Below are 21,226 nucleotides of genomic sequence, written 5' to 3'. Positions count from 1 at the left end.
ACACAGTTGGGACTTTCAATCTTTTTATGACAAAAACAAGCAACAAAAGAGGGGAAACAAAAACATAAGGAACAGACACTAAATTCTCTTCGAAATAAATACACTTCCATTAGATGTCAGGTCACATTTAAAAAAAAAAGTCAGACTGTGACCATTTAGTCATATATCTGAATAAATATGGGCTGATTTAACTGGAACATGGTTTGATACAACTTTTTCTATGTGACCTTGACTCAGGCAAAGTAAAGTGGGAGTTCATCTTCGATGAAATCTGGGCCAACTCTCTTATCCTAGAAGTAATCGAGGCCCTCAGAGGTTCAACAACTTGCTAAAGAGCTCTAAGGAGCAGACTTGGTTGAAATCTCTCTACTGACATCTACTAGAGTATTTTCCCCATTATATATGCTGCTTTTGTCTGGGTGGGACACAAAAGATTAAATTTACAACTACATTTTGTATCACTGTCTATTGAGAAATTCTACCAAGCAAACAATCTTGTAAAATCTCTTTTATGATGACATTGTAACTTGCAAATATTCTTGTAAAATCAAATACAATGCAAAAAAATCTAACATTTTATGATGTATTTTCTACTGAAAATCATGGCTTATTATACAATGCTAAATTATAGAAAAGTACAAATAATAAATGTATTTTTTAAAAAAACATTGTTATCCATAGTCACCAAGTTCCCAAAGACTAATGCTATTAATAATAATTAGGTGTATTTCATTCTCTCATCTTTCTTTTTTCAGATGTATATTTAATATTTTGGCTTTCTGTGAATAGGATATATATATATGTATGTATACTTCAAGATAGCATCTCATTTTGTCATGGTATTATTAACTTTTCATTAAACCAATCCTTAATGACTGAGAGTAGATATGTCAGTTCTGTTCTTGGTAGTTCCTTACTTTTTAACATTTCGTTGTTTCTAAGTGTTAGGTTTATAGCACTGATATTTTAATTCTCCACTTATCATCTATATCCTGATTACACATGAATATATATCTTTAGCAGTTCTCTCTGCAGCTTCAAACCCGTACATTAAATTGCCTCTAGATGTTTTCACCTAAATGTCCCCATAGATCTCACAGAATTCTTATGCCTAAAACAGAACTTATGGCTTAGCCCCTCATACCTACTACTTGGCCCAGATGCCCTAAGTCAAAGAATAGTCCTAATATTCACTAAGTCCCCCAAGCTAGAACCTGGGGGTCACCTAATTTTCCTTTGCTCACTCTCCCACATCCAATTTATCACTAAGCTCTATTGGTTCTGTCTCCTAAATTCACGACCAGCTCTTCATCCCTATTCCCACTACGCTGGCCACCACCATCATTCTCCCCTCGGTCACTACAACTGGTCCTGTCTTCATCATCATTCTTGATTGCCCTCCTTCAATCCATCCTACAAGCAGAATGAACTTTGCCAAATGCAAATTCAAACATGTCATTCTGTCTTAAAAACCCTCCAATCCTTTGGATAAGATTCCTATTTTCTGACATGGTTTTCAAGCAAGACCTTTCATGATCTGGTCTGTGCTTACGTCTCTAGCTTCATGCCAAATCACTTCACCACAAGGAGGCTAGAGGGACTATTGCTCAGTTCTTTCAGGGGTCAAATGCTCTTCATCTGGGACTGGCATCCAAGTTTCCCCTTCTGTCCAAAGTACTATTTTGGCCCTCTTTTTCTTAATAGCCCGTTCTTATCCTCAGGGTTTAGCTTAGTTGGCACATCATATATGAAACCCTTCTGGAACAACAAAAATTCTGGGTTACCTTCCTTTTCTTTGTCCTTCCATAATGCTTTGTACTAATACATAGTTTTTCATATATATCAGTGCACCTTCCTCTAGATTTTAAGTTCCATGAAGGCAAAGAGTGTGATATTCTAAATACATAATTACATAGATAAATGAAACTGTGATGAAACTTTTGACCATTATCTTTGCAATAAATATGTACTAAGTGCATATCACGTGTGACTAAATTTATTTTCAAAAGGACAATGCAAACTGACATTACCACCAGCATTATAGGAGTTTACCAATTTTCTTCATCCTCACCACCAAAATGTGTTTGGGGGATATTTGTTAATTGATGGGTAAAACAAATATTGTTTAAAATATACTTTTTGATTACTAGCAAACTTGACTATTAAAGAACATTCAACTATTTTCATTTACTTTTTATGAATTGCATACTCATTTTTTTTACATTTTGATTTTGTTTTATAGATTTTCAGGAAGTTTAACTGTATAATCTCTAAAAGTAAAACAACTTGAATCTAAAAAATGTATAGCTTCTATTATTTTAGTATCAAGTGCTAAGCAATACCAATAACATCTTTCTTTTTATGTTATTTCCTCCAATCCATTAATTCCTTTATTCATCTCCAATTTGGAGTTACAGCAGTCAAGAGATCAGTTTCACTATTCCAAAATCAACAACATTGACAAGAATGGCTAGCTCTAGACCAAAAAAAAGGTCTTATGCAGGAAAAAAAACTGACATCTTTAAAAAAAAAAAAAAATCAGTATTTTATGTGCGAGATTCATAAAGAATAGCAAAAGGAACAGAATTTGTCTTCAATTTCTTAATGAGATGACCTTCTTTGCACAACAAAGTCCTTCTTCTGGAAATCACCTAAGACGTTGATAGGAGGATGAAATTTTGATGCTCATGTAAAAGGCTTTAATTCCTTTGTTATTTTTCCTAATACACAGATTTAGTTGAGCCTGCTGGGATGTGGGATTCAGCAAAGACTGACAATACACCACATGGCACTAGTGACCAACAATAGAAGCTGTGTCCTGATTTGATGTGACAGTTATCTGATTGGGAGGTGGAACTTGTACAACAGAGGGGGCTTACTTTTTTCATCCTCCTTAGACAAGCTGCTAGACACCGTCGGAAACAGATTTATACCAAGTTGTATTGGAAGCACAAAATATTGTTCCTCCTGGTAACTTCTATCAAAGGGCAGCCTGATGCATGGAAACTGATGTGGGCTTTGGAGTTAGATATCTGGCCTAAGATCATATAATTCATTAGTAAGAAAACCTGGATTTGAATCTAACTGTAAGCTACTTTATCCTTCATATTATTTCATGTAGAAAGAGAATAATATAGTATTATAAGCCTATTAGGATATTATATGGCATATTAGGCAATCAATAAATAAATTATTGTTAGCACATTACTATAATTATTAAACATAAACTAAGGGATGGATGGATGGGCAGAGGATGAAAAAGAAGTAGGTTTTCATCCTGTCGATTATTTTGTTTGCGAAGAAGAAACTGTCAGAGCAAGAGCCCAGTCTATTCAGCAGCACTTCAAGAAATGCCTGAAAATTTTACGTACCTTTTCCTTACAACGCTATATCTAAGATCGAAACCCAGTGGCCAATACTGGGGACCTGGATGTCCTTGGAAGATTAAGGTCACTCGTCTTTGCTGGAATGTGTTTGGACAAGAGCTTTACGTACATCGTTTGAAGACCTGAAGTTGTACCTTGAGAATCTGGCATTTGACTTAAGGAATTTCAGGGGGAAAAAAAAGCAACAACAAAAAAGCCTACTACATACTTGAGCAGCTTAGTATTACCTAATCAGCTTAATTGCACTAGGGTGAAGCCTGGTAGGCATACTGTCAGCAAGAAGAATGGGAGAAAAAGAACACTCTTAACAGAGAAGTTTAATTGCTTTATGTGATTTAATTTAGCTGTCTCAGCATCCTCTTCCACATATAAATGAACATGAGTCAATCATGTGAATATTGTTAGGCTGTTCCTGTTTGCTGTTTGTCATCAGTAGGTGGAGAGCTTGCAGGTACCTATAGCCTACAGCAAGCACTTAGCTTTCTTGGTACCTAGGGTCTGGGTGAGGAGAGCAGAAATTACCTGTGCTACTATGGAACAAGTTTTAAAACTAAAAGAAACAACCAACACTAGAGTTGGTACTTTGGCGGCAGATATTAAACCATCAGTTAAATGCGGCCATGTGCTCTAGAAGGAATGAGACATTCCCCAACATTTAGAGGTGACTTCCAGAGCAGCAGTGGGCAGTCCAGAGCGGAACACAATGTTCTTGTTAGGTAAGTTGGGATAGGAAGGGAAAGGAAAGAATGGGTATTGATATGTTGAGACAGGCTGGGACCCAGGACCCTTTGCTGCAGTGCTTGCACCTGGACAAATATCTCCGCTAGCGTCAAAATACAAAGAAACTCTAAGGGACTAAAAATAACTGTGTGCATGCACAGTTGGGGCAAACTATAGACAACAAGATACAAAAAGACCAAAAACCCAACTACCACTTCTGAAGAGCCAGGAGCAAAAACAGGGTGTCTGTAGCAAAATCAGTGTACTGCACATGCTTCCTGCACTCAACACCCCCAAAGGGGTGGGCAAGCCACTTAAGCCACTCCTCCGGCCTGACCCATGGATACATCCCTACCCTCACCCCATATAAGGAACCAGCTCGCCCCCTCTCAGGGAGGGAGCAAGGGAACCTGTTGCTTGTTTTCACTCCCCCCTGCTACAGCAGAAGCCTCAATAAAGCGTTGCCTGAATTTCTTGTCTCGCCTCTGATCAGTTTCTATTGATTAAAGAGTGCCAAGAACCCTGGTCAATAACATCATTGCACTCTCATTTTTTTCCTCCTATCTCTATCTTTTTTGTAGCCCTAACATACATTAAAACAAGCTCACAGACATAGAGAACAGACTTATGGTTGCTAAAGGGAAGGGGAGATGGCAGAGGGATGGAGTGGGAGTTTGGGGTTAGCAGATGCAAACTATTATATGTAGGATGGATAAACAACAAGGTCCTGCTGTATAGCACAGAGAACTATATTCAATATCCTGCGACAAACCGTAATGGAAAAGAACATGAAAAAGAATGTATATGTATGTCTAACTGAATCACTTTGCTGTACAGCAGAAATTAACACAACATGGCAAATCAACTATATTTCAATAAAAAAAAAATCTAGCACCATCAACCCAAAGGCTCTCAAACAGGAGGCCAAAGGTGTTTACAGTCGATTAGGGTTAGGATTCAACATCATAACTGCAAAACAGAAATAAAGCACACTTAGTACCTCTATCTGAAGACAACAATGTCAAGACATTAAAAATCAGTGTTAAGACGGTGCTTAAAGTTGACAGGAAGCTAACAAGAACATTACAAGTTGCTCATTGGAAAAAACCCTAGGTAAGTGCTATGGTACCATTTCATCACTAATATATAATCCTTAGGATGCAAAACTGAAAAAGCAAATCTGATCGAGTCTCAGAGCGAAATATTTTTAAATGCTAATTTTTAGAATTAGAAGTATATAAGGTTATTTGGATTAGTGGGGGGTTGTGTACAACGTTTTAGGGGTGGGGAACGTGGCATCATGAAACCTACATGGAAATGATTCTTTCCACTGAACGGATGACAATGTCAACTTTAAAAATGACTAGTTGATTCCAGAAATCCAGTAAACCTCACTGGATGTTGTCCACCTTTTGGGAAGGAGCCACTGCAGTACAGTGATTATCACCACATAGGAGGGATTCAAATCAAAACACCACCTCCTTGGTCATCTGCTCTATGCAACGCCACTGGCAAGACAACAGAATAGCTCTGGAGGTCCTTAAAGGGAAAAGAGAAGATCCTAAAAGTCTCAATTTGGAACAGAGAGCAAAAAAAGTAACCAAGGAGCCTACAATTGTTTACTACTCAAGGTCTCAAGAGTGCAAATTACAAGGTGTTTCTTATATCTTTAAGTTTTTCTCCAAGTGACTTCCCATTACAAAGAGAAACCCAGAATAAACTGTGATGAAAGTGAAGGCACACCAAGTTTTGACCGATGATGAATAAAAATAATGAATTACTCTTCAGACTGAAGACCGAGCCAGGGAGAAAGCCAGTGTGCCTGGCCACACGGTTATAGGACGGAGGCAGACACGGAGCGTATTGAAAGATGAGATATATCACAACATGCAAACACTAAACTGGAGCAAACTGGGCATTCACAGGTCATTAAAAAAAATGGGGGAGGGACATTTGAGTACTCAGTAAAATACCAACATATTTAAGGTAAGCATTTATCTTTCCTGGTTAATTCCCACTTCCTGCATGGCAGAAAGTAGAAATATCTTCTTCATATGAGAAGACAAAATAAATTCTTCATCTCTCAACATTTAAAATTCTTAGAAATAATTCTGCAGAGATTAAGATGTTAACATTCCAAAAAACCAAAATAACTCACTCATCTCGCATTCCACCCCGAGGTCCCCATTCTACCCCACACAAATCCCAGATGAAACAGCTGTGACAAGCTCAACAAGTCAGGTGGTGTGTTCTTCTACCTAGAAGTCCACTTGGCTTCCAAAGTAATAAATGCTTCTGAGGCCGTGTCTTGCGTTACAGAACATGGCGAGATGGATGAGACAAGTTCCCACTCTTACTATAACTCTGGTGTCCACGGACTCAAGGAGCCGCTTTCTGAAGAATGTACTACTCTCCCTATGACTGCAGGGAACAACACGAACCTTCAAGATCAATGTGGACCCCAGGTTTGGTTGAAGGTCTGGGCTTGCCACAAATGCAGATTATGGGTTTTCTATTAGTTAGTGGAAGACACTAGATTTCAGTGAGATTAATTATACATCAAAGCAATGTTCTCAAATGACAACAATAGACTTAAAGGTAAAACTACTAGAACAGAATTGTGCTTTTTCCCTTTGTCTCACAGGCAACTATTTCATGGCTGGGGCATTGTCACGCTGCAGTGATTCACAGAAGAATGTAATGTTTAATGAGCCAAATATGGAGATAATTATGCCACTTATATTTGGGACACACACAAAATAAGACCGTATTTGTAGACTCTATGAACATTCTAGGGCAGGAGAGAAAAGATTTTCTTTTTTAATAGCTGAAATGGATTTTACTATGACTAAAAACTTTGGAAGTAACACATTGCCTTTCTGCCCAATTAAAACAAGTTAAAGAGCTGAAAGAGTACATTCTTAATTTTAGAAGTTCCAAAAGGAATTTTAAGTTGCTCTGAAACTCCAACTTGATTTTATCCATGGGACCCTCCAATAATCAGATCTGTCAGTTCTTAAAAATCATCTATTGATACATAATTATCTATTGACACAGATGTGATATATTTCTTCATAGTTGCTTTTCTTGATTGTGAATTAATGTTTTAGATAAGCCAAAACAACGATGCCATTGTAATTATGAGTAAAAATCGGTCTTGAATCACAAAAGTAGATAAAGAAGGAACTCTTTCTAGATCTGTTTAATATACTTTACTATGATAAGCTGGTAGACAGCAAAGAATCATTACTTGGTAAATGCTCTTAACCAGGTTTCTGTAAGTATTTAGAGCAAAGGTAAAAGTCAACATCATGCTGTGTTTTTGAAAACACATGTCCTTAAGAAAAAAACTTTAGATGGATAGTTGGGGTGTCTTTGTTATAGAAAAAGCAGAAAGGGGCACAGTGGTCTAAATCTATCTTTGTGAACACTGCATGTTAATGCTAGAAGGCATTCTAGAAATCATCCATTTTAACTCATATTTTACAGACAAGAAAAGTGCCAATCGTGGAATCTAAGTAACTTGTCCAAGTTTACTAATCTAGTTAATGGCAGAGTCAAGATTAGGGGACTGGAAACACCTCTCTTAAGAAACAGAGTTCTTTCTACCATGGAATACTGAGATTCAAGTGAAAAAATCTGACATTTAAACCCAAAGATGCCTTAAACTATTTCATTCCTTCTAGATGAAACTTCCTCTCTTTGCATAAACAGCTTGCAGGGTAAAAATATCCCAAGGCATTTTAGGAATTGGTTGCAATCGCGGTGCTCGTTGTAATCATCTTCGAAAATTCTTGGAGCTCTGTGAGGGCTCCACTGATCAGAAAAAGGGCAAGTGAAATGTCTCTCTTTGAGGGAATTTAGAGTTGGCTCCACATGATAGCTCATCGAAGACTAGGAGAATTGAGTTTGGATCAGATTATTGCCAAGTGGGTGCAAAACTGATTAGAATAGTGATTCCTTGAATCTGATTTTAGGCATCCAAGTACCATGCCACTTAGCTAGAGCACTGTCACAGAATTTATTCCAAAAATAGCCACAGAACAAAATAAACATTTTAAAATGTTAATTATTAGAATTAGCAGATATTATATGAGGATATTAGGGTTAGTGGGGGTGTTGGGTACAGTGTCTTGGGGGATGGGGAACATGGAGAATGGATTTAAGACTTTGGATACTCCGACAATCATGTGAATTGTTCCTCAGGGGATGTAAAGTTCTAACATCTGAGCTAAGCACACAGAGCCTGATGGTTGATCACTGCTCTAATTTTTAAAAACATTTTGATTAAGGCTGGGTTAATAAAGAGTTGGTTCATTAAGGTGCTGATGAGATGCAATTTAGATAAGTGTGTCACAACCTTAGAGCAGCCACTAAAAATGTCACGTAACTTTTACAATTTTGAAAAGGGGGCATATAAAAACAGAAAGACGTATAAAAGAGGTCAATAGGGATGTTTCAGACGGAAGAATAATCATGTAACCCAGGGATATACTACTATTTTTTAAGATTCAAAAGGGATTTCAAACGAGGTTCTCACCTACCAAACTGAGTGCATTTGTGGGGTTGGAAATCAAATTAAGATCAACTGTTGCTAATATCTGTAAGGAACCTATGGGAGAAGTTGGGGAGACTGAGCATTTTCTTAGCTCTTTTTCCCCCCTCCCTAAATTAGTTTATCAGCTAAATCTTTATGTCATTGATGCCATTCCTCTTGACATAATCAGTCCTAAAACATAGCTCTTTTCCATGATTTCTTAAAAAAAAAAAAAAAATCTCCACAGCAAAAGATATCATCAGCAAAATGAAAAAGCAACCTACCAAATGAGAAAGTACTTGCAAATCATATATCTGATAAAGGGCTAATATTCAAGATATACAAAGAACTCATACAACTCAATAGCAAAAAAAAAAAAAAAAAAAAAATTCCTATTTAAAATGGGCAGAGGACCTGAATAGACATTTTTACAAAGAAGACATAGAGATGACCAACAGGAACATGACAAGGTGGTCAACATCACTAATCATCAGGGAAATGCAAATCACAACCACAATGAGATATCACCTCATGCCTGTTAGAATGGCTATCATCAAAAAGATAGCAAATAACAAGTGTTGAGGGTGTGGAGAAAAGGGAACTCTTGTGCACTGTTGGTGGGAATGTAAATTGGTGCAGCCACTATGGAAAACAGTATGGAGTTTTCTCAAAAATTTAAAATAGATCCAGCAATATCTGGGTATTTATCGGAAGAGAACAAAAACACTAACTCAAAAAAATACGTTTTTCATTAAAGCATTATCTAAAATAGCCAATATATGAAAACAACCTAAGTGTCCATTGATAGCCAGATAGACAAAGAAAATGTGGCATATACATATACAATGGAATATTATTCAGCCAAAATGGAGAAGAATATCTTGCCATTTATGACAACGTGGATGAAATTTAAGGGTATTATGCTAAGTGAAAATAAGTCAGACAGAGAAAGACAAATACACTAGGATCTCCCTTGTATGTTGAATCTAAAAACCAAAGCAAACAAACGAAAAACTGAGCTCACAGATACAGAGAATAGATTGGGGTTTGCCAGAGGCAGGAGGTAGAAGATGGGTGAAATGGATGAAGGGGGTCAAAGGTACAAACTTCTACTTACACAATAAACACTGGGGATGTAATGTACCATATGGTGACTACAGTTAATGACACTGCATTGCACATTTCCAAGTTGCTAAGAGAGCAAACCTTAAAAGTTCTCACCACAAGAAAAAAATATTTGTACCTATGATGGTGACGGATGTTAACTAGATTTATGGTGATCATTTTGCAATAGATACAAATATAAAGTTATTAAGTTGTACAACTGAAATATAATGTTATATGTAAACTATATCAATAAAAAACCACCAAAACATTAAAAATAAATGCTCAATGAAGTTTACTTACACAAAGTCTTCGTTACACAGCAGGATTATATTAATGTCCCCAGAGCTGGATGGCATTTAAATTTCAGGAAAACATAATTTAAATTGGGTATCAGATTGCCATTTTCATGAAAATAACTTGTCTACTTCCCCATGTAATTTTGTCATTTTTCTCTCACTTCTTACCCTCACCTATTCCTCCTCTGCCTATTCCTTCTTAAAGGGCAAAACAACAACAAAACTGACTTTTGGGGAAAAAAACTTGCATTCCCTCCATTTTCTAATACATAACAATTCAAAACAACCAAAAGCTCATTAATGTGCCAGCTAAGCAATGGGCCACCTCAACTGGATGCCCACCCACAGGCCCTCCCTACTAGTCTCTTTGAGGGAATGGAAACAGTATAAACAGAGCACACATTACATTAGTGGAACAATATATGTCCTTCATAAAGCAGAGAAGGATGCATTCAGAATTTTACTATAAAGTACTTGATGCAGATAAAATTTTTAGTAATACACATTGATTAAAACGATATATGTAAACATCAGAAATGAAGCATGACAGTAAAAGGAACACACTATTCAACCTAAGAAAACAGAATATTCCCAACACCATGGCTCTGTAATTTTCTGCTGTGATACCATCTAAAACTCAGTGCTAACAACCACCATTCTGTGCTGTTGGTTTTTTTCCTTTCTTTTTTCAGATAATTTCCCCCTTTCTGTTTATATTTTTACCATATGGGAATACAACCCTAGACAACATATTGTTTAGTTGATTGGTTTCGAACTTTATAAAAACTGGAAGAGTACACTCATTCTTCTGAATAAAAAAAAAAATCTTTGAGATAGAATTCCCCTTCCACAAAATCCACCACTTGAAGTATACAATTCAGTAGTCTCAGTGAATTCACAGATTTGTGTAACTATCACTACAATCTAAGTTTGGACTATTTTTATCACACCCCCCCAAAAGAAATCTTGTACCCATTAACAGCTACTCCTCCTCTTCCCCTGACCCCAGCGCCTGGCAATCATTAATCCAATTTTTCTCTCTCTAAATTTGCCTATTCTGGACATTTTACATAAATTGAATTATACAGTATGTGATCGTTTGTGTTGCGTTGAAGGTTCATCCATGTAGCATATCTCTAGACTTCCTTCCTTATTATCAAGGAATATTCCATTGCATGGATAAACCATAGTTTATCCATTCATCAGTTGATGGATATCTGGGACATTTTCATACTGTAAATAATGTTGCTATGGACATTTATAAACAAGATTTTGCACGGACATATGTTTTCATTTCTTTCGGGTATATCTAGGAGTAAAATTGGTGGGTTGTATGGTTACCCTATGCTTAACTCTGAACAACCAACTCTTTTCCACAATGGCTATACAATTTTACGTTTCTACCAACAATGTATAAAGATTCAAATTTCTCCATATCCTCTCATTCTTATTATCTTTGTTATTGAATACAGCTTTGTTATTATCTTTCTTTTTGAATACAGGCATCCTAGTGTTAATATGAAGTAGTTTCTCATGGTTGTGATGTGTAGTTCCCTAACGGCTAATGCTGCTGGCCACTTTTCATACGTTTATTGGCCATTCTTATTCTTCTGATTGCTTTTTGCTCTCAACATTGTTTTTAAAATTCATCGTTGCCAACGTATGTGGTTGAGGTTCATACATTTCATTGAAGTATTCCATTGTGTGACTACATCATGATTTACTTATCCATTCTCCTGTTAATGGCCATTTTACTTTATTTCATTTGGCTATTGAAAACAATCCTGCTATGAATTTTCTTTACACATTTTCAGGCATGCTCTAGTCACCCCACTTTTTTTTTTTTTAAATCAACTAAAATGCCTAAATAGTAAAAACTGTAACAATTGTCTTTGTGCAACATATCAAAAGGCATAACTGGCCAACCTAATAGGTCACATGCTAAGTATAATCTAGCCAGGCAGTACTATGAGTGTGTGTGTGTGTGTGTGTGTGTGTGTGTGTGTGTGTGTGTGTGTGTGTGTGTGTGTGTGAGTATATGTGTATTGTAAATGTGTAAGGCTTGCTAAGCAGAAGGAACACAATATATCATTTCCTGAATAAGGAGACAAATACATATGCATGTATACATAAGTATAAACACAGAAAGTCACATGTAAAAGCTATGAGGTGATCCTAGCAGTCTTGTTGAAGGCCATCATAAGATCTCTTTTTTTTTTTTTAGCTTTAAGCACTATAAAGCTAAAGATATAAATAAATCTAAAAAAGGCCTGCATTAGAACTACCCAAATGATCTAGGGGAAGAAATCCTAGGAGAAGGATTTAAAGAGACCGCATTCCTGCAGGCTAAGGGAAAAAAGAATTTCGGGATAGAAAGGGTTATTTTTAAGACTGGCGTTAAGTACCTGGTCTTCAGTACTTGTGGAGAAAGCAAGAGGCAATGGGGCTTCAATGACAGAAGTAGGAATTTAGGTCAAATGCTACGAAAAACTTCTGAACTCTAGTGTCCGGAGAAACTAAAATATGTAACCAAAGGGATTTGTGGACCCATACTCTGGTATTTTTTCAAAGGGTAGAGAGAAAATTTGTAAGAGGACTTAAATTGAGCCCTGTTCATGGGCAGAGAGGTGCATTACATCAATGGCATCCAATTCCTTTGACTAGTTCTTCCTTTGGAGTCCACGATTTAAAGGATTCTGCCTAGCAAACGACATTTGTTAAATAATTTCCCCCACTGCTTTTTAGTAATTAAAGAAATATAGAAATTTCCATCAGGACATGAGCCCAGATAAGCACACATTAAGTATGTTTTAGATGCTTTCTAGAGAAAAAATAAAATATATCTAATGAGAGTAGAACAAATCAAATAAGGTGTATTCATGGAATAAACTACTATACTGTAGTCAGCAGGGACCATCAATCAATCTACCAACATGGCTAAATCTCAATTTATGTTACATGAGAGGAAAAAAGAATGAGACATGTTACAGAAGGATATATTCTGTAGGATTCCATTTCTGTAAATTTTTATAAATTATAGTCATAAAGCAATGCAATGAAAATTATGTACTCCCTAGTATATAAATGTATGCTAAAATATGAAAATAAAATAGAAGGCTATTAAATTACTGAGAGAAGCTGCTCTTGGGAAGATGGTGAAGGGAAAGAAGACGGAAAGGGGTTTGGAAGAAAAAGCACTTTAATTTTATCCGTACTACTTATTTCTCTTGTTAAAAATCTATCAAGCGGATATGGAAAATACTACTTATGATTAATAAATAATTAAGAAAGAGCAGGGTGAAAGATGGGTATACAAGTGTTTTTTCTGTATTTTTAAAAATTCTCAGAGACAACAACAGTCAGAATCTCTGATTAATCCATCATTACCAATATAATTCTACCGAATTTCAAAAGTTCCAGCCAAAAGCAGAAAAATGCATTGTGAGTAAAGGCACACTTTTCATTACGCTTTGTGAACTGTTGAAAGTAGTCCACACCCCTAATTGCTCTACAAATCTACAGCATCCTAGGACCCTAGGTTAAAATTCAGCGGATGGTAGCCCCTCTCTTAATCTCTCCCAGCTGAAGAGAAGCACAGATCCACACACAAACAAGTAAGTGTACCTTCCCAATCTTACTTCCCTCTCTTTAAAAGAGAATGGAAACAAAAATATCGCCTATTGTCCCCCATGTTAAGATCTGCTTTATTACAGATCTGCCATGACACCAGCAAGAACTAGGTCCTACCCTTTCCACTCTTTTCCATCCATAAATCTGGGTCCCAAATTCTTTGATCCAAACTGCATGACAATCTAGATGCTCTATTAGCCTTCTGGCTGCCTCAAACAGAGAAGTTAAAGGTAGGCACATTTATGAAGTTGGGGCAGAACCGTTGGTTTGGGGGAGAAGTAAAGAAAAATCTTAGAAAATAAGGCAAAGGGACTTCTCTGGTGGCACAGTGGTTAAGAATCCACCTGCCAACGCAGTTCGATCCCTGGTCCGGGAAGATCCCACGTGCCGTGGAGCAGCTAAGCCCACGAGCCACAACTACTGAAGCCCACACACCTACAGCCCGTGCTCCGCAACAAGAGAAGCCACCGCACCGCAACAAAGAGAATCCTAGCTCGCCCGCTGCAAATAGAGAAAGCCCGCGCTCAGCAACAAAGACCCAACACAGCCAAAAAATAAATAAATAAAATAAATTTTTTTAAAAAAGAAAATAAGGCAAAGAGAGGGGACAAAAATCAATCAACTAAAGAGGCTTGATGACATCAAAGTTTTCAATTATTGTATTGAAATCATCCTGCTGGCAGAGAAGAATGAATGTAGATCTCTAAAGAGTGTCGGCGAAAAGAACAGCAGGACCACGAACAAGACATCTCTCCCGTATCTACTGCATCGTAAAATTCAGCCAGATTTTGAGTTTTGCTTTATAATACATCTCGGGAATAAAACCAAAGCAAAAAAATAATGACCTCATATTTTCAAGTAAAATTAACACTCGAAGAAGACGTGGCATGTCCAACCTGGGGCTCCTTATACACTTGCACACCGCCACTTACACAGGATGGCACAGCTCTTCTTGGGAGGCACAAAGTAAAGGTATCCTCAAGGACTTGTGCCCAGAGAGAGGGAGGAGGAAGCAGCCCCTGCAGGGGCTGAGCCTGAAGGGGAAGGTCTGGGTAGGTGCATCTGGGGCGGGGGTTGGGGTGGGCAGCAGAGACAGAGCGAGGAAGAGAGCTGAAGGGTTGATTTACGATCAGCTTTTCGGTTCTGTCTCAGGTGTTCCTGGTGTGAATGCTGTTGTCCCCATCAGTTGAAAACATCATATGGGAAAGACTATGATCAACACAGTGGCTTTCTGCAGATTGGTGAAGCTCTGTTGGGGTGGCAAAATGCCAAACGACCAGCCAGCTGACACTAATGAGCTGTGAGAGGTAACAGCTGAACCCTGAACAACATGGGGGCTAGGGGCGCCCACTCTCTGTGAAATCGAAAATCCAGGTATAATTTGCATCTGCCCCCCCCCACTGAAGCACTGCCTCTGTATCTGCAGTTTCTGCATCTGCCAACTCAGACAACCACAGATCATGTGGCACTGCAGCATTTAATATCAAAAAAAATTTTGCGTATAAGTGGACACACGCAGTTCAAACCTGTGTGATTCAAGTGTCAACTGTACCAACATCCAGTACAAACCGGAGCAGACTTTCAGAAGAGAAACACGCAATTCCGTTTGGAGCAAGGCTATTATGTTCACGTTAACAACACAACAAAATGCTTTTAACGATGGAATCTATCTTATTCGAGATTTGTGTGCAACTGATGGGAATAAAAAACAAACGGAAAGATTTCATAAACCATGTCTATGAAGTGGTCTGAGTTCAGAAAGTAATATATTATCTCCAGCTGCATAGTTTTTGGAAGGCTTTTTGGGGAGAGTAGAATTTGAGTTAGGTCATGAGGGGTAGGTAAAATTTGAATTTGATAAAGAAAGATGAGAAACAGCACAAACAAAAGTATGGGGATGGGCCTCCCTGATGGCGCAGTGGTTAAGAATCTGCCTGCCAATGCAGGGGACACAGGTTCGAGCCCTGGTCCGGGAAGATCCCACATGCCGCAGAGCAGCTAAGCCCGTGCACCACAACTACTGAGCCTGCACTCTAGAGCCCGTGAGCCACAACCACTGAAGCCCGCATGCCACAACTACTGAAGCCTGCGAGCCTAGAGCCCATGCTCCGCAACAAGAGAAGCCATCGCAATGAGAAGCCCTCGCACCGCAACGAAGAGTAGCCCCCGCTCACTGCAAGTAGAGAAAGCCTGCGCACAGCAACGAAGACCCAATGCAGCCATAAATTAATTAATTAATTAATTAAAATACCAAAAAAGCTTGCCAACTTAAAAAAAAAAACCATCTTCAGTCTTTAAAAAAAAAAAAAAGTATGGGGATTAGGAAATCTACAAAGAATGCGTAGGAAATAGTAGTTCAGTTTCGCTCACTTGTAAGGTACATGGGAGAATGAAAAATAAGTTAAAATAGCTAAGTCAGAGCCTCATTAGCCAGGGACAGGAATGCCAGCCCAAGAATTTTAGCCTTCCCTCTGTGGCAACTGTGGAGTCCTGACATGGCACAGTAAAATCTATGCTCCAGAAAAATTCTTCTGACAGCAGCAATATTATTACTTACGAAGTCCATAAAGTGTTTGAAGAAACAAGGGAAGAACAGTTTTATATTTACTCTGACAGCTTAAAAGGTTGCTGCCATTACGCACGGAATTTTGAAATCTGTTTCTGCTGATTGTACTGACTCTGCTGAACATACCTAACCAACAACACGGGAGTATAAAACTCAACGGAGACAATACATTACTCGAACCTGAAATCAAGTGACAATTTCATCTACACCCATGGACCAGTGCTTCTTTTTGGTTCCATTTACCAGGAAGATAAACAACAATAATTTCAGGCAATTAATTCATATCTTTGGAAAGGCCACACAAGAGTTTTGCTGAATACAAGAATATCGTTACAGCAAAAAAAAAAAAAAAAAAGAAAAACATCATTTGCCATGCAGCAAGTTGAGTGTGTGTGTGTGTGCATCATTGAAGCTAGTCTTTCAGAAATCGCCCTAACCATCAGAAATCCATCCACAACTTCACAGACGCTTTAGCAAGCTGGACTCTCATATCAGGGTAGTAGTTTCATTAGACCTTCTCACTTCCGAAGGATCCACAGTATAAACTTTCAGAGCCGGCAACATAACCCTTCTCATCAAATATTTGGGCGACGGGTGGAAAATTGTCCTGCCAGCTGAAGAAGACAAAATCCATTCCTTCTGGCAATTTTCTGCAATGAAAACTCCAGGAATGAATGTGCAATAACTTGTGGAAATTTCAAATATTCTCACACAAAAGCAGTGTCCTCCAAATCTCGAACTGCAAACGAACTCCTTGCTTATCTGAATGTTAAAATGTTGATTTCGCCTTGTGTTTGAATGGCCACTAAAGAAGAAGAAAATACTTTCAGACTTTTAAAGCCAAAGGAATGCTACATTCAAACAAAGTAAAGGCACGTTGAAAGCTGTAGTCGGCTAGTAGCATCTCCCAGGTCGGGATGCAAGGACCAAAAGACCATTTTCTACCACTACCTCGTTCCCAGCGACGGGAGCTTATCTGCTCAGATTAGGATGCTGTGAACAAGCCAGGCCGGAAATGGATGTCGGGTTTGACTCTTCTTGGGTGGTTGCAACAAGTTCCATCTGCTCTGTGATGCAGAGCTGGATCACTCTGGTGTTCTGATAATGTCTCTTCAAGGCTTCTCTCGAAAGCCCTCGTTTGCTCACTCCCTAACTGTGTAAGAGCTTGGCAGGTGGGTAGGTGATGGCAGGGGAAGCTAAAAGGGTCTGCAGCATGTTAATGATGGAGAGAGGATTGCACACCAGCACTCCAGGTCCTCAGTCTTGCACATGAACTGTTTAACCATTCTTTCCTGTGTGGGGCTTACGCTTCTTAGGTCACCTGGCTGCTGAGATGCATGATGGATCCAGTTGAAGGATAGGTGGGGAATGAGGGTTCTATTGAAACACCATACTGAACCAACTAATACTGAACAAATTAATTCAATCTACTTTCTTTAATTTGGAGGCTCTTCCTACCTCCACACCCTTTTCACCAACAGATTTCTTATTTCTGTGGCTTGTGTTTTTAATGATAAGCAATTGACTCCAATTTCCTCAAATGGAATTTTACGCAATCCATCGGTGAAGTGTATTTCTGCAATGCTTGAAAATGTTAAGTGAATGATGTAAACAAAATGACCAGTTGCATGCATTATTTAGTTTTAAAAAGCAAACTCTTTTCAGAGGTTTTAAAAGAACCTATTTAACAGGTAAGTAACCATTATACACACCACCATTCAGTGGCTCAAGGACAATTTCTTTGATGCCTTCTCTGCTTCATGCACCATGCTAGGAGTGAAATACTGAGTGAGTATCAGGAGACAAAATCCCTCCCCTTCAAGTAGTTGACGTTTTTAGGGCAGGGAGAGACAGACAATATACACATTTTCAACACATATAAAAATATATAGCATGTTAGATGATGACAAAGTTCTGTAGAAAAAATAGAGCAGGGAAGAGATTGTTGGGTAAAGAGGGAATTACAATTGATGACAGTGTGGCTAGAAGGGCTTAGGATGGCAAAGGAGGTAAGAAGGCAATGCATATTTAGGAAAGAACATTTCAAGCACAGGGAACAGTATATGCAAAGGTCCTGAGGCGACAGTGTGCCTTTAATACTAGAGAAACCATAGGAAGCAAATGTGGAGAGAGGTGTGTATGGGGGAGGGTGGGGAGGTGGCAAAGGGTAGAGAGGAGGAGGAGATGAGAATAAGGAAGGAATGGGGACAACACACATGCAGGCCCTTTTAGGCCCCTGGACTTTTGAGTTTGAGTCTGAGCGAGATGACGAACCTTTGGCATTTCCAGACAGAGGAGTCATGATCTCACTTTCCCTTTTTTTTTTTTAAAACTAGGCAAAGAAACTTTATTAACCTTTGTTTCAAACTTTATTCCCAGGGTTCTTCACCTTAGTTAGTGGCAAAGAATGAATTGTATATAAGCAAAAACTGAAAAGAGCTGCAGTGTCCAGGGGTTTGGGCTTAAAAATATTAGAGATCTAGATTTTATCAGATCCGTAAACAAAATTTTAAAAAGCAATCACAATATAAAATAGCAGCTCCCAGGAACTTCAAGCTTTATCCTCGTCAGAAGCTGACTCAATTCCGTTTCCTTCATCCTTGGAAGCCTCATCAAAATTCTCCACAGGATCTGGAACTTCATCAACCTCCAACTCTCCAGTAGCAAGTGGTGCCTTTCCATCCACAGACTGTTTGGGCAGAGCTTCAGCCAGTCTCCTTAAACTGGTCAGACTGTCTGCACCAAGCTGGTTTAAGATGCTGGGTAGCATTTCTGTCAGCTGCTTTGTCTCAGCATGGCCTGTGAGGGTGAAAGTGTCCGCTGCCAGAGATGCCTGAACTTCAGGGTTGTGAAAGTGGATCACTGTTCCTTGGTTTGTGAACATATGCACCCCTTCAATACCAGAGATATCGTTTTCCCCTAACTTCTTTAAAGGGAACTGAAGTTTTCTGTCCTCTTCTGTGGCTGTTCTATGAACCACCTTCTTCTTTCTGCGAGCAGTTGCTTTCCCACCCATGCGCACTTGTGCCTGCAGTTTGGCGAGTTTCTCCTGGTTCATGATCGCTTCTTTCCTCCGAGGCTGCTGTCCTCGGGTTCCGCCGCGAGGTGGAGGAAGAGACAAGAGACGGCATCGCCTGGCCCCCAGGGAGGCCACCGCTGGCCCCACCTCGACCCGGAGGGTCAGCCTGAGTGGGTGCGCCTGTCCGTAGCATCGCCTTCCTCTCCTGCCCTGTCCCTCCCTGTCTCGCTCCTTCCGGGCACTTCCCGCCCCCGTTCCCATCCTCCTCCCATGCCGGTGTCCAGAGCCTTTTTGTACCTTGTTGGAGCGGAAATGGGGCCACGCGGGGGACTAGGGTTGGCGCTCAGGGGGTCTCGGGCAGACCAGCTGAGATAAGGGGCACACACGCGGGGACGCAAGATGGCAGCTAGAGCTCACTTTCTTTACATCGGCTCAGATGTTACCTTTTCTCTGAGGCCACCCCTGATGGCCCTGTTTAATCCTGAAACCCATGCCCCTCTTCACTCCCTCATGCCCTGACTTTTTTTTTTTCCATAGTATTTTCACCTTCTAAGTTTCTAGATCACTTTTCTTATTTATAAAGCATAGTCTATTCCCTGCATCTCTACTAGGATGTCAGGTACACAAAGGCAGGGACCTGTCTCTAGGTCACTGGCAAATCCCAAGTACCTGGACAAGACTCTGGCTCAGTAAGGCTGCAAACCTTATACGTTCTTCTTCTTGAGTCATGAAAGCTGATATAAGGATCTGGTAAGGATGCTAAGGATGATTTCCAAACAGCTCTAGAAAGCTATTCTATCCTGAATGATAAAGGGAAATATGGGGGAAAGCAGGTACAAGAAAAAATCAGTAGTTCTTAATCATCCAGGTTTGTGAAGTGGAAGAAGACAAAGGGTAGAAAAAGGTCGACAGTCCTCACCTTAAATGGGTCACTGTAAGAAAGAAACTAAAATAATTTTTGCCAGTGTTTCTCAAGATTGTAATACCTAAATGCCCATCGACAAATGGATAAAGAAGATGTGGTACATATATACAATGGAATATTACTCAGCCATAAAAAGGAACAAAATTGGGTCATTTGTAGAGACGTGGATGGACCTAGAGACTGTCATACAGAGTGAAGCAAGTCAGAAAGAGAAAAACAAATATCGTATATTAATGTATATATGTGGAATCTAGAAAAATGGTACAGATGTACCGGTTTGCAAGGCAGAAATAGAGACACAGATGTAGAGAACAAACGTATGGACACCAAGGGGGGAAAGTGGCAGGGGGAGTCGGTGGTGGGATGAAGTGGGAGATTGGGATTGACATGTATACACTAATATGCATAAAATAGATAACTAGTAAGAACCTGCTGTATAAAAAATAAATAAAATTAAATTTAAAAAAAAGATTGTAATACCCTCCAAAGTTCAAGAAACTGCTCTTGGTCAGATTATATGAATCCTACTGCATAAATTACATTTCTTCCCTTGCAATTTAAGTTCTTAGTAAATTCAATTAGTTTTTTTAAAAATAGATAATGGTAAAACTTTCTAAGAACCAAGGTTAATGCAGCCAGGTAACTAATGAAGTGACCTCAGGCCTGATTACTCTTTTAATATTTTAATATGTGGAGAGACAGACTTCCTTCCCTTATTCATTTTTTCTGTGTGTCTTTGAGTAACGAGTCCTCAGAATACATGGTGAACTGAGATACAGTGCAAACACATCTGCAATCTGCTCTCACATTCAATAACTTAGTAGACCTACACATTCTGTAGTAGAGTATCCCTAATTTATACCCTAATTAGAAACGATACTTTATACAGATACACCTCTAAATTTTCTATAACAGGAGAGTCTGCCAAGTAAATTTTAAAAATGTAAGTAAGACTGGAGGAAGAAACTGTTGAAACTAGTTTAAAAACTCCTATCTTTCAAGGACTTCAGAAGCCTCCATTCTACATGAGGGCTAAGTAA

At 38.9% G+C, this 21,226-nt stretch overlaps 2 protein-coding genes across 2 annotated transcripts in view; both read right to left on the bottom strand.

Moving 5' to 3' along the window:
- UNC5D (unc-5 netrin receptor D) overlaps positions 1 to 16,876 on the bottom strand; it is a 288,529-nt gene extending 271,653 nt beyond the window's left edge. The window contains exon 1 of the mRNA XM_036838629.1: positions 16,765 to 16,876. Coding sequence (XP_036694524.1) covers positions 16,765 to 16,876 — 112 coding nt within the window. The remainder of the gene's footprint in view (positions 1 to 16,764) is intronic.
- A 1,917-nt stretch (positions 16,877 to 18,793) lies between these two features.
- On the bottom strand, positions 18,794 to 19,674 carry LOC118887807 (transcription factor BTF3-like). The gene is made up of 2 exons (XM_036838628.1): positions 19,559 to 19,674; positions 18,794 to 19,315 (listed from the first exon to the last, which is right to left on the bottom strand). Exon 2 carries the CDS (start codon positions 19,298 to 19,300, stop codon positions 18,794 to 18,796), a length of 507 nt encoding a protein of 168 aa, XP_036694523.1. The 5' UTR covers positions 19,301 to 19,315; positions 19,559 to 19,674.
- Positions 19,675 to 21,226: the final 1,552 nt, after the last annotated feature.

The sequence above is a fragment of the Balaenoptera musculus genome, chromosome 21 (assembly GCF_009873245.2).
Source record: "Balaenoptera musculus isolate JJ_BM4_2016_0621 chromosome 21, mBalMus1.pri.v3, whole genome shotgun sequence".
Classification (NCBI taxonomy): domain Eukaryota; kingdom Metazoa; phylum Chordata; class Mammalia; order Artiodactyla; family Balaenopteridae; genus Balaenoptera; species Balaenoptera musculus.
Note: the sequence above shows the minus strand (reverse complement) of the source record. Positions and strands in the feature narration are given on the sequence as shown.